This window comes from Leucoraja erinacea, chromosome 5 (genome assembly GCF_028641065.1).
Source record: "Leucoraja erinacea ecotype New England chromosome 5, Leri_hhj_1, whole genome shotgun sequence".
In the NCBI taxonomy this organism is placed as follows: Eukaryota; Metazoa; Chordata; class Chondrichthyes; order Rajiformes; family Rajidae; genus Leucoraja; species Leucoraja erinaceus.
In genome coordinates this window covers 64,613,062-64,627,272 of record NC_073381.1, presented here as the reverse complement: position 1 = coordinate 64,627,272, position 14,211 = coordinate 64,613,062, and the positions used below count along the sequence as shown (strand labels likewise).

At 38.6% G+C, this 14,211-nt stretch overlaps 1 protein-coding gene across 1 annotated transcript in view; it reads right to left on the bottom strand.

Annotated features, from left to right (window-relative positions):
- Positions 1-972: 972 nt before the first annotated feature.
- kpna5 (karyopherin alpha 5 (importin alpha 6)) overlaps positions 973-14,211 on the bottom strand; it is a 44,556-nt gene continuing 31,317 nt past the window's right edge. Inside the window, exons 11-14 of the mRNA XM_055635800.1 lie at positions 13,696-13,821; positions 12,223-12,350; positions 7,519-7,697; positions 973-4,601 (exon numbers count right to left, since the gene is read on the bottom strand). Of these exons, the coding sequence (XP_055491775.1) occupies positions 4,414-4,601; positions 7,519-7,697; positions 12,223-12,350; positions 13,696-13,821 (621 nt within the window). The 3' untranslated portion in view covers positions 973-4,413. The remainder of the gene's footprint in view (positions 4,602-7,518; positions 7,698-12,222; positions 12,351-13,695; positions 13,822-14,211) is intronic.

The window sequence follows — 14,211 nt, the reverse complement described above, 5'->3', positions numbered from 1 at the left end:
CAATGATTAACATGCCTTTTAACTTTATAACCCAGATCTACATACTTCACTTAAATTACATGTTCCTCGTTCACAATTCCCAATCCACAGCAGACCATCATTTTTAATTTGATATTTTGTCATTTTTTCCTTCCACACATGGCATTAATTTTTTTCATTTATCTACTCAAAATTTGTACAGCTTCAAGAACTCCATAAACATAACTGTCTGTAAACATGGGAATAGAACAGCAATTTCTACTATTTGAAATTACATTAATCATGTTTTAATTTAGAATTAAAATGGCTTATTATAAATAGTAATATCAAATGCAAAGGAAAATGTTTCATTGTATGGGAATGAATTGATTATTTTACAACTAGAGCACAACCAATGAGGAAAACGTATCACCATTTGCATTAATGAGCAATCAGCTCATCAGTAGGAGACTGCTATACAATGAGTCTTGAGATGTTACATTTGATGCTTTATCTGATGAAATAAGACCCCCTGGTTCCACTTAAAGTGCAAGGATTTCCCCATGTTCTAATTAACATTCCTTCCCAAACCATCAAAACGGATTAGTCATTTCTTTGTTTGGGAAACAATGAAAAAAATATGGCGATCCAGTTGTATTGAGTCAGCATTAAATTTAATTTGGTGTATAGTCAAAGTGATTGATATCACAAGAATTTGATGAAAGGTATATCTATTGAGACAAGATAGGCATACTGCACAAATGCAAATTCTTATAGGATCAGAACCAATTTCATTTTGTCTAAAAAATGGATTAGGAGAAATATTACCTCAACGTCAGAAAATAAGTAACCTTTCTAGTGCAATAAAGCTTTTGGCTTTTCCGAGCCAACAAAAAAAAAGTTCAGTTCCTTCCCTTTGGTCACATTGTTTAAAAGATTAAACCACAGACACACAAAAGCAGACACACTTAACAATTACTACTCAAAATATGAAGTTAAACAGCATATCAAAGTCATGTGAATGGATTTTATTTTCACTTTCCAGATATTTTCAAATTCAATACACTTCAATGCAACTGAATAATCAATTAGCTTGAGTATGCTTGCAAGATATTCACTAGAAAACTATTCCCCAGTCCAAAAGTGGAAGGAAAAAATGCAACATTCTTTGCACATATACAAAATGCACAAAACAGATCGGAGATCTTTTGCATGGTATTCATTCTTGCCAATTTGACAGTATTTTTATTTAAGTTTGTTCCAACACAAATTCAAATTAAAGGAGAATATGGAGCGTAGAACAAGAGGAAAGGGAATTCAGGACTGTTGATTCCTAGGCTGTTGCCAGCAACAGGAGTGATAGTAATTCCAAATGAAAGAAAATAGATCCAAAAAGATGAATATACTCATGTCAAATTGTACAAGCTCTGGTCATTGTAAAAAAATATATACACACACACAAAAACATTAGCTTTAATGAAGATATGTCAATTTAGAGCACAGATTTTTCAAATCTTTAGAAACTTATGATTTATGCAACTATTGCTGGTAAAGATGTATTGTAATTATTGTTTAATAAATGAAGCTCTTAAATATTTCTGCTGATACATCTAGCACAGTATTAGTTTTCAGGTTCACATTATTTTGTATATAACACAACATACACACTGCAAAATGCAGCAAGGTAGCTAATACAAAGTTTAACTCAAAATGAGGCATTCAGTTGGACATGTGGCTAATGTAGCAAACAAAAGCAACAACACAATGCCAAAATTTATTTTGGCTTTTTGCCAAATCAGCACTTGTATTGTGACTTCTCAATTCTATAGCAGGGATACCGACTGGGAAACCAAGCAAAATACTAAATTTGCATGGGAACTTGAGGCAAGAGGAGAATATTTCAGTTAAGACAAAATAGAAAGTATCCCTTTATAGAATTTTTATATACAGTTTTATCCCAGTCAGATTAGTTTCTCGTGAGGTTTATCGTAAAATATCAACTTAACGGGACATTTTTTTCAACATAATACTGTTAGAGATTTTAAGCTAATATTTGGTCATGTTAAATACTGTGCAAATTAAATAAGAGTAATCTTTCAAAAGTAGTGACGACTGTAATCAATTTTATGATGGAGCACTGGTGATCTGTTATGAAACTGAAATAACCATGCATAAAACAGTATGTGGAAATGTTTCCTACACTGCAATTATGTATTACTGTTCCATAGGTTTTTAGAGTTGTAGCCAAATTCAAGCTTTCAGCCATAACTACTATTTACAACAAAAATCCCCATAACCTATGAATGGCATGCAGCACAGATGACAGTTTTCATTGAAAGGCATCATCAGCTGTAGTGAAAAAAAGAAATAGCTAATTATAACTATGTATTTTAGTAACAGAGCAAGGAGTATTTTAAAGTCTTTCCAAATATCTCTTTATATATACACACTTGCCACTGTACATCAGTTACATTTAATTATAATGCAAATTTGGCATGTTTTATACTTTCAACCAACACAGATTAGCAATCTGTTCCCTTTCACTTTAGAATTACTGTTGGCAACATTTGTGAATGATCAGTAACACATGGGTTCCGTTAAAATAGGAAAAGAAGGTGTTGAACATCATGTTAACCCATTCAGTTGATATCACCAATAATTTTTAGCCATTACTTCCCATTTTCATTTCAACATTGTAGAACAGTAAAATTAACTAAATTATGACACGCTGTAAAAATACACGAGAATTACTAATTCAAATTCAAAGTACAGGATAGAACTAAGTTATGAACCTCAAGATTTAACCAAAATTTATTATCTGTCGAATTTTTAAACGACAGTCGCCCATTTTAAACAATGGATTTTAGGAGAGAAGTAACATGAAAGTAGTGATGTTTGCATATTTACACTGAACCTGCAAGAGCAAAATTCAAAACTTTCTTTACAAAATAAATCAAAATCACTGTACAACATTCTTATCACCAAAGGTTGTCCTTTGCAGGCCCTAATGATCTGATAGAAAGAAAATTTTAATGCTGCTGCAACACCCAAGAAATAGTATCTGAAACTGTGGCTGTGATTTTAAATTGCAGAATACAAATGAAAGATTCAAGGATCACTTTTGCCACCATTTTTCATTCTTTAATGTCAATGTGGTGACATGACCTTAGATTTCTAATCAGCATTTTAAAACTTATTAGGTACCTATTAACCATTTTAGCGATGAAAGTTACTCTACTATTTTTTACACGTTCATTAAATGAACTATGGCATTTACAGAAATATCACCCCAAGGGACCATCAGTAGTAGTGCTAGTGAAGAAGAAAAATAAAAAAGGTAATATACAAGACCAAACAGATTAGTTGTGAAATCCCTCTTATGCATTATTAAATCAGTAATCAGCACTTATTTGGTTTTTCAAAATTCTTCTGTCAATGCCTAATTAATAAACAAATTTTACTAAGAGGAAAATGATTACACCTCCCTTCAGTTTAATCTATTGTTTTCCTGGGAGGAAAGAGGATAGAAGATGCAAAAGAGTGGATGGGAGGGAGAAGAGGAACAAATTTAGCTTTTAATCAGGTATTCCTCATTGGATGAACCTACTAGGGAATCCTAAACACACCTAATTAAATTATCAACATGATGTATAGTCAGCAGTGCTACAATTTCAAGTCTCCTGTTCAGAGTGCAATTTTTTTTAGAAAGTTATAAATAAATTTACAGGTTTTCATATTGAAATATAGACTAACAAATGCTGATAATTACTGTTTTCATTCACATTAACTTGTACTGTTAACAAATATTTTAAGTCAATAACTTTTAAACAATTGTGTCCTAATTTAAAGAGGTAGATATATCAGCAGGGGTGTACCTTTAAACTCATTAGAGACACTAGTGTTGAAAGTTGCCACGATAGGTTAAATTTGCTCAACCAGGTATTTTTTAAATGTAAATGAGAGCATAAACGTTTTGGACTTTAGAAAGAATTTTGGTCAAATAGATTTAGACTTAAATTCCATTATTCAACACAAAGGAAACCACACCCTGTAACAGTATTTTGAGGCTCTAGAAACAAAGAATAAATAAGTATACTGCTTAAATTAGGGCTGTAAACAGTTAAATGAAATAGTACTATTTGATGGCTGTAATTTCAGCTTAAATATTGATGTATCTGCTAGGCCAAACCTTTTCTTTTGAGCAATTCAGATACATAATTCAGATTTATGACTCAAGATACCTAAATGAACATTAAATATGCAACATAAAAATCAACAGCCGCAGTTTAAATTACATATTAAACTGCAAATAGAAAAGTGCATAAGCTGTCTCACATTTTTGCTCTTTCTAATTTTAAATTCATCTACAACAGCTTTTTAATTTTGGCTCTGAGGATTTGTAGTTATGAATATGGTGCAATGGTGGTATCATAGACAATTTCACCAATCATGCATTTACAACTGGAAACCTTCCATTGGGGCCTCTTGTTGCTGGAAGATGAATTGTTGTTGATTCTCATCCACCTGTGGTGCAATGCTCGAGTCCTCCTCCTCTATCCCAAAATAATGTTCAATCAAGTCAAAGGCCTTCTGATAAATCTCCTGATTTTCATGACTTTGAAGAAATTCAATTTTGTCCAGACCTGCAGTTAAAGAATGCAATGTCATATACAAATGGCACAATGTTTCATATTAATCTACACAATATTCATAGGCCAGATCTCAATGGCTACCGCCAGTGGCTTTAAACAGTGCGTACTGAGACTCAGAAGACCATATATTTGCCTGGATAATTCTCAGCATTATTTTAAAATAAATTCTTAGATCCTCACCCAGGTTAGATTTCAAGGTTAAGGTCAGTTTATTGTCACATGTACCAATTAAGGTACAGTGAAATTCGAATTACCATACAGCCAGACTAAACAAAAAAATCAAGATACACAACTACATAAAAGTCAACATTAATATCCACCACGGCAGAATCCCCACGTTTCTCACTGTGATGGAAGGCAATAAAGTGGGGGCAGTCAAACCATCCGCATTTTGTTTTATGGGAAAGATGTGGAAGAGAAATGGAGGACATTTACAGGGGAAATTTTAAGAGTACAGAATCTTTATGCCCCTGTTCGGTTGAAAGGAAATAGTAAAAATTGGAAAGAGCCATGGTTTTCAAGGGAAATTGGACACTTGGTTCGGAAAAAGAGAGAGATCTACAATAATTATAGGCAGCATGGAGTAAATGAGGTGCTTCAGGAGTATAAAGAATGTAAAAATAATCTTAAGAAAGAAATTAGAAAAGCTAAAAGATACGAGGTTGCTTTGGCAAGTAAGGTGAAAGTAAATCCAAAGGGTTTCTACAGCTATATTAATAGCAAAAGGATAACGAGGGATAAAATTGGGCCATTAGAGAGTCAGAGTGGACAGCTATCTGCAGAGCCAAAAGAGATGGGGGAGATATTGAACAATTTATTTTCTTCGGTATTCACCAAGGAGAAGGATAAGTCTCCAGGTCCAGACATGATATTCCCTAGGACATTGGGGGAAGTTAGTGTAGAAATAGCAGGGGCTATGACAGAAATATTTCAAATGTCATTAGAAACGGGAATAGTGCCGGAGGATTGGCGTACTGTGCATGTTGTTCCATTGTTTAAAAAGGGTTCTAAGAGTAAACCTAGCAATTATAGACCTGTTAGTTTGACATCAGTGGTGGGCAAATTAATGGAAAGGATACTTAGAGATAATATATATAAGCATCTGGATAAACAGGGTCTGATTAGGAACAGTCAACATGGATTTGTGCCTGGAAGGTCATGTTTGACTAATCTTCTTGAATTTTTTGAAGAGGTTACTTGGGAAATTGATGAGGGTAAAGCAGTGGATGTTGTATATATGGACTTCAGTAAGGCCTTTGACAAGGTTCCTCATGGAGATTTGGTTAAGAAGGTTCAATTGTTGGGTAGCAAGATGGATTCAACAGTGGCTGAATGGGAGATGCCAGAGAGTAATGGTGGATGGCTGTTTGTCAGGTTGGAGGCCAGTGACTAGTGGGGTGCCACATGGATCTGTGTTGGGTCCACTGTTGTTTGTCATGTACATCAATGATCTGGATGATGGTGTGGTAAATTGGATTAGTAAGTATGCAGATGATACTAAGATAGGTGGTGTTGTGGATAATGAAGTAGATTTTCATAGTCTACAGAGAGATTTATGCCAGTTGGAAGAGTGGGCTGAAAGATGGCAGATGGAGTTTAATGCTGATAAGTGTGAGCTACATCTTGGCAGGACAAATCAAAATAGGATGTACATGGTAAATGGTAGGGAATTGAAGAATGCAGTTGAACAGAGGGATCTGGGAATAACTGTGCACAGTTCCCTGAAGGTGGAATCTCATGTAGATAGGGTGGTAAAGAAAGCTTTTGGTGTGCTGGCCTTTATAAATCAGAGCATTGAGTATAGAAGTTGGGATGTAATATTAAAATTGTACAAGGCATTGGTGAGGCCAATTCTGGAGTATGGTGTACAATTTTGGTTGCCTAATTATAGGATGTCAACAAAATAGCGAGAGTACAGAGGAGATTTACTGGAATGTTGCCTGGGTTTCAGCAACTAAGTTACAGAGAAAGGTTGAACAAGTTAGGGCTTTATTCTTTGGAGCGCAGAAGGTTAAGGGGGGGACTTGATAGAGGTCTTTAAAATGATGAGAGGGATAGACAGAGTTGACGTGGATAAGCTTTTCCCACTGAGAGTAGGGAAGATTCACAAGAGGACATGACTTGAGAATTAAGGGACAGAAGTTCAAGGGTAACATGAGGGGGAACTTCTTTACTCAGAGAGTGGTAGCTGTGTGGAATGAGCTTCCAGTGGAAGTGGTGGAGGCAGGTTCGATTTTATCATTTAAAAATAAATTGGATAGTTATATGGACGGGAAAGGAATGGAGGGTTATGGTCTGAGTGCAGGTAGATGGGACTAGGGGAGAATAAGTGTTCGGCACGGACTAGAAGGGCCGAGATGGCCTGTTTCCGTGCTGTAATTGTTATATGGTTAACTCTGGACAGCTAGAACAGAGATTACACGACCGGATTCTGATGCACACCACAATGCAATTGGCCCATTAGATCTAAACCAGGAACACACACCACACCGTAATCAATTATTTGAGCATGAGCAGACTAGGCCAGCAAAATATTGGCCTTATGGAAAGCAAGAGACCTGGGTGATATTACATAATTATTTGCTGGGGTAAATCAAATACAGGACTTAGTTAATATACTCAATTCAGACACTAATATTTAAAAATATATCAAACTAGGAAAGACCACAGTAACAGTCAAATCTGTTTGTGGTTTATATCCAACATTATTGAAGGACAAAAAATATTATCAGTCTGAAGAAGGGTCTCGACCCGCAACGTCACCCATCCTTCTCTCCAGAGATGCTGCCTGTCCCGCTGAGTTACTCCAGCATTTTGTGTCTAATATCAAAAGACTATTTCTTTTACAGAGAATGTATTTGAGCAGAGAGCCAAAAGTTATTTACCCTCTTCAACAAACATTCCTTACCATAGGCTTCCTCAATAAGGGCACAATAAGGATTGAAACCAGTTCCATTCTGCTTGGCCTCTTGTTCTCCTAGCCGTAGAATATTTTCTAGTCCATTCAAAGCAACCTGGACAATTTTGGAGTCCATGACTGTAAGTAAGTCGCACAAAGGTTTGATACAGCCCAATTCTACCAAATACCTTTAAAGTAAACCAAAGATTCCAGTCAATAAACATTTCAGAAATCATGTAAATAAATCTGACTATTTTCAAACTGCTCATAGTGAGACATAGTAAGGGCCAGCAGAATTAGTTTTAGCAAATATCCTAGGACTTATTACCAGAACAATGATAATTATCTACTTTTACCGCCAAATCTATAAAAAAAAAGATACTGATCTGTTTCCTTCTATTTGTGCCACAAGAGTAGCTGCACTTCCAAGGTGCTTTATTGGCTGTAAAGTAATCTATTGGCACAAAAGAGCTTTGAGAGATGGCAAAGTTGTGAGGCATGCTACATACAGTCAAATATCATTCCTTAAAATCCAATGCTGAGTAATTCAATTTTCTGTTAATGTAACATTGGGTCTCCTCCCCCTCCCCACAAAGTTCAACCTTTATTAGGCTAATAAACATTTAACCACTCAAGACAAACATTCAACAATACTTTTTGGTAATGATTTGAAGTTCTGGCCTGAAAAACACGAAGAGGTTATCTATTTCATTCATTTTTTTTACCGAGAACATGGACAAAGACATTTTTCAATTAACAACAGATTAAGGAATGCTTAGTTTTTCAGCATTTTATTTGATGTAAAATTTGAACAGAAATAATTTCAAATTTTGCCGCCGTCAGTCCACCGGGCGGCGCTGTACAGCGATGGCAGCTTTGCTAGTAGTCTGTCTGTCTTTTCGTCTTTTTTTGGTATTTTTAGAGTATTTTAAAAGTTTGTGTTAATGTTCTCTGGTTTGTTTTATGTGGGGAGGGGGAAGGGTCAGGGAAACATTTCAATCTCTTACCTTGCCAGAGATGCGATTGTTTTCCGGATCGTATTTCCGGTCACTCTGCGGCCTAACACCATGGAGCTGGCGGCCTTGCTTGAGACTGACTTTGAGTCCCACGGTGGGGCCGTGAACTTGCAATCGGAGCCTGCGATCCCTTGCCTGGAATCGACGCCTGCGGATTTCAGCATCGAGGAGCTCCCAGTCTCGGGTAGAGACCGATGTCGGGAAGCTCCAAAGTCGCAAGAGATTCGACCACCCCCAACCCAGGGTCCAATCGCCCGGCACGGGGGAGCCGAGATCCCCTGATGCGGGAGTTTGATCGCCCCCGACACAGGTGGCTCGACCGCCGTCTATGGGAGCGAAGATCGTCCCGTCAACGGAAGGCTCGAGGCCCCCAACCGTGGGAGGACAAAGAAGGGCAGAGATTGAACTTTTTCTCCGCCTTCTATCATAGTGAGGAATGTGGAGGGGTCTGTGGTGGATGTTTGTTAAAATGTATTTTGTATGTTTTGTTGCTTTTTATTGGTATGACAGTATGGCAAATCAAATTCCTCATATGCTGAAAAACATACTTGGTTAATAAAAGTATGATTATGATTTCAGCTTGGTACCATGGATTTCAGCTTGATACTTGTGGATTACAATATCAAAAATTACTGACTAGACAACAACTTGATATATTGATCTACATTTTGCAGTCAGTAACCAGTTGAAAACACAATGTACTCCCAAGATTTAAGTTGTATAAAACACTCTCCATTCTGAATGGTACGAGCAAATCCAACACGGTGGCACAAAAAGTTCCTAAATGTTGCCAACGAAAAAAAACTAAAGCGTGTGAAAATAAAAAAATAAAATTGTAATTAATTCAGAAATATGTACATCACATAAAATCTACTTTGACCTGTTGTGGCAATTAGTTCTCACTCAAATCAATGCCATTACCCATGTAGTCAGATCCAACCTGCCACAGATTCAACAATACCTTTGGTTTAATTGACAGGGTATGTAATAAGCTCAGGCTCTGCTATTGGTGTCAAGGAGGTCCCAACATAAATATTGTAGGCAAAATTTAAGAATATACTCAAGATATTTTGGATTTCCGTTTACAACTTGTAGTATTCTAACGCATGGGGAAACATAAAATGTTGGTGTTTCTCTGCCAAATGTTCCCACAATGTTCAAGGACCATTTATTTCACCTCTGAGAAAGTGAAGCAAGCACAAAAATCTCAGAAGAAATCTTGTCTGATCTTTGTCTTAAGCGGGCAATGCTTTAATATTAAACAGCACCCCTTAAGATTTAGATTCACCCATAAGAGTAACTATCCTCAATGGCATCCTGTCACACAGGAACATGTGCTTCAATCAACTCCCTTCCTACTTCTAAATTCCACAAGTACAAACCAGTGCATTCCAAGAATATCAGGGCTCGAAATTCCAAGAATATCAGGGCTTAGGTTGCCCAGTTGCCAATGGCCACCTAAAGTCCCTCCGGGCAACCTAAAAGCCGTGTCATTTTGCCCGGCTTGGCAAGCACCCAGGACACCTATCGTTCAATTCTGAGCGGGCCCCCCTCTCTATCTCTCTCTCTCTGCCACTCTCAGTCTCCGTCACCATCTGTGACGGGCCGCAGGGTCTCAGCTCAAGGGCCGCTTCTCATCCGCCGGCACGCCAGGCCACCTTGCACATGCGCACTGCCACGACCTGCACAGCCTCCCCATGTACACGTGCACACCACGATCAGCACATCATCGGCCGCCCTGCACATGCGCACTGCCATGGCAACTGGTCGGCGCCGGGCACTTTCTCCCTCCCTTTGCCTTGTGGGAGATATGACCGCCATTACCGTCCAGTCGCCGCCACCGCTAAAACCCAACGCAGAATCACTGCCTGGAGCTGGAGTAATTCCCTGGGGTAACTCTTGCTTCTTGGTTTCCTGGTCCTCCAAAAATATTCCAAATGGAATTTAAACTGGAGGCGGTGGAGGGTCCATCACCAAACTCTGAACAATAACAGCCAATTGCACTTTATCTGTTTATTTATTGTGTATATAAATGGTCTATGGTATATAGACACACTGAACGCCCGTTCTGTATTATGTTTACATATTCCGTTGTGCTGCAGCAAGCAAGAATGTCATTGTTCTATCTGGTACGCATGACAATAAAATTCTCTTAACTCTTGACTTGGACTTAAGCAAAAAAGGGTTCTTGGGGAAAAAAGAGCCACCTTAGTTAGTTGCGTCTGGTTCGGTAACTATGGTAGGGTGAAGACGATTCCATGATTTAATTGTGCGGGGAAACTCCATGGAGCAGCCAGCATCTCTGGATAGAAGAAATTGGGCGACGTTTCAGGTAGAGACCCTTCTTTAGACTCCCTCTGGTTTTAGTGTTTTTAATTTAATTTAAAGATACAGCATGGAAACAGCCCCTTCGGCCCACCGAGTCCACGCCGACCACTAATCACCCGTACACTAGTTCTATCCCACACATTAGCGATGTAAGTCAAGAGTGTTTTATTCTCTCACGTCCCAGTTAGAACAATGAAATCCTTACTTGCAGCAGTGCAACAGAATATGTAAACATAGCACAGATAGACACAAAAAGCTGGAGTAACTCAACAGGCCAGACAGAATCGCTGGATAAAAGGAAAATATTAAGTTTTGGGTTGGGTCCGAAAAAGGTTCGGAATGTGGAAGGAAACAAGAGCAGCTGGAGAAAACCCATGCGATCAAAGGGAAATGGAGCAAACTCCATACAGACACCACCCATGTTCAGGATCAATTCTGGGTCTCTGGCACTTTTAGGCAGCAACTTTATGGCCAATGTACTGCCGCATAGTTTTGAACTGAAGTAAAACATACAGTAGCTGTAAAGGGGGACATAGCGTAACTTAGAGATTTAAGACTGAAAATTGATAGTTTCTTTTTTTTAGTAACCAAAGTTATCAACGTATATTTATTTGTGTATGGGAAATATAGTGGCACAGCTGGTAGACTTGCTGCCTCACATGCCAGAGATCTGTGTTCGATCCTGTCCTCGGGCACTGTCTGTGTTGAATTTGCACATTCTCTCTGCAAGCGTGTGGGTTTGCATCCCCCCCCTCTCCCTCCCCCATCCCCTCTCCCCCTCCCCCATCCCCTCTCCTCCTACCCACTCCACTCCTTCCTTTGCCCCCCTCTCCACCACCTCACCCCCCCTCTCTCCCCCTCCTCCCTGCTCCACTCCCCCACTCACCTCCCCCTCCCTCCCCACTCCCCTCTGTGTGTGAGGGAGTGGTTTGTGTATGTGCGATACCGCAGGCATCCCCCGCAACCGCGCTTTCAGGTGATGGGACCCAACGGGTCCCCCCTGGTTTAGTATTACACTATTTGGCAATCTAAGTCCACTTAAACTATTAGATACACGTTAGCCTCTTGTGTCTTTCAGAACTTATTTTCCTTCTCATCTCAGCAGATTCAGCAACCAAACCGCTGTTCTCCTATCCACATTAATGTGAAATCTTCTACATCTTGAGCTTTTATTTTCTGCAATCACCTTTGACACGACACTTTATTCAATGTGTTTTGAAAATCCTGGCATTAGGTGGGCTCCAAGTTTGACTGCACAATTTAGTTTCCAGACACTGTACAATAGATAGTAAATTCAAAGTTTCCAATCAATTAAACTACAACCTCAAACGTTGGGAAATGAACATCCCATTTCTGGTTAATAATTTACCTGATCTGTTCCGGAGTCCCACCAGATGTTGCATTTGTGATAGCCCAAGCAGCCTCTTTCCTAGTGCGAAATTCAGCCTTTTGAAGAACATCAATTAACACTGGGAAAATATTTGCATCTATTACTGCCTGTTAAATATGAGACAAAATGCAAATATCAAAACAGGGCTTATCAACAAAATTCAGTTACAAAGTTGATCACTTCTTCAGGCTATACTGTATAAACACCAATAAATTTCATTCAAATCCAGGAGTTTCCAGGATACCTTCACGGATCATTTTCAGTTTATGAATGCTAGGTTGAAGGGCCTTGGCAGGTCTATCAGCCTGTACCCAAATCTATTGGGTACAGGCTGATAGACCTGCCAAGGCCCTTCAACCTAGCATTCATAAACTTAATTTTCCCAATTCCTTAATTGATTAGCAATGGGAACCAACTGGTATCCCGCAATGTTACACAAAAAAGCTGGAGAAACTCAGCGGGTGCAGCAGCATCTATGGAGCGAAGGAAATAGGCAACGTTTTGGGCCGAAACCCTTCTTCAGACACACTTCTCCAACCTGGTATCCCGCAATTGTGTTTTTCCAACAATTTAATGTGCTTTATTTTAAGTAGCTGTATCTGAATTAGTTTCATACTTGTGAAATGTATTGGTTGTTTATCACTTATTTTTTAAAACTGTACCATCTAAAGTTTATTTTGACGCCATTTAAATACTTATTTGGACAGTGCAATTTGTAAGATGCAGCCTCACAAATAGAGTTGCAGGCTGGCGTTAACAGTGACTATGCTGAGAGTCTACTTGGCATTCGAAAAACTGAATACTGCACCCATAAGCATGAAAACTGTGGTTGTTAATTCAGAGCTGTAGTAAGTGCTGAACATCAACATTTTTCAAGGCATTAAACCAAGTGGTCCAAAAGATCACGTTGGAGTTCCCCACCTCTTCGGAAACCCCATGTCCAGGCAAATACTTAGCTTTCAATCAACACTACAAAACAAATGTTGGCAATGTTATTGTTTGCTGGGTGGCCACATTTTCCAATGCCTCTTTCAAAATTAATGTACCATCTATAAGCAGTGGGGCATTCTAAGCCCATAAAAAGGTGTTGTAATCCAAATCTTTCTTGGTCATCTTTCTGAACTTCCTTTAAAGTAACCATTTACCATGAAAAGCCAACTTAAAAAAAAATATGCATAATGCCACCATCCTTCATGGACACTACCGTGTGGATTGTATTCCTATCATTAAACTAAAAGGAATGGATCGTATTACATTGGGGTAGAATAAACGGAGTTGGCCAATCTAACCCAAATCGGTTCCAGTCACAATATAGAACCCAACTCCTTTTATTCAACCCCAATGTAATACGATCCATTCCTTTTAGTTTTATTGTTGGGCTTTAAAAGAGCTCCAAATTAAGGAAACGTATGAGCAGATTTTACATTGTGCAATAACTTGGCAGTACAGTACCTGGATTTGTGCTCTGTTTCCTGCAGTAATGTTTGAAACTGTCCAACAAGCTTCCTTTCTTATTGATTCTTTAGGGCTGCTCAACAAATGAAGTAGGCAGGGCAAGGCAGAGCAGTTCAAAATGACCTAAGGGAAAGTTAAAATACCTGTAAAGCATGCAAATAAAACTATCCTGAACCAATCAACTCAGAAAGAAACAAATACAAAAACAGTTACTTGGTCTCCATGTATTAAGATCACTCAACAGACCGTTTCTCATTTGCATTTACCATTGAGGTCTTGGAAGTTGAATTATGGGAAAATAACATGATGTCTTGGTAAATATCCACATTACAAGAGGTGCGGTGGTTACATTTCCTGGGCCCAATTCTAGGATACAGTGGGGAGGCCACGGAACAAATGGTAGGGTCCATGGCATGTATACTTTCCTCGTTAGCTGGAAGCAAGGTACTAGGAGATTAGAAGATGGCTGGGAACTACAGACTGGTGAGCACATCAGTGGTGGTAAAGTTGGTG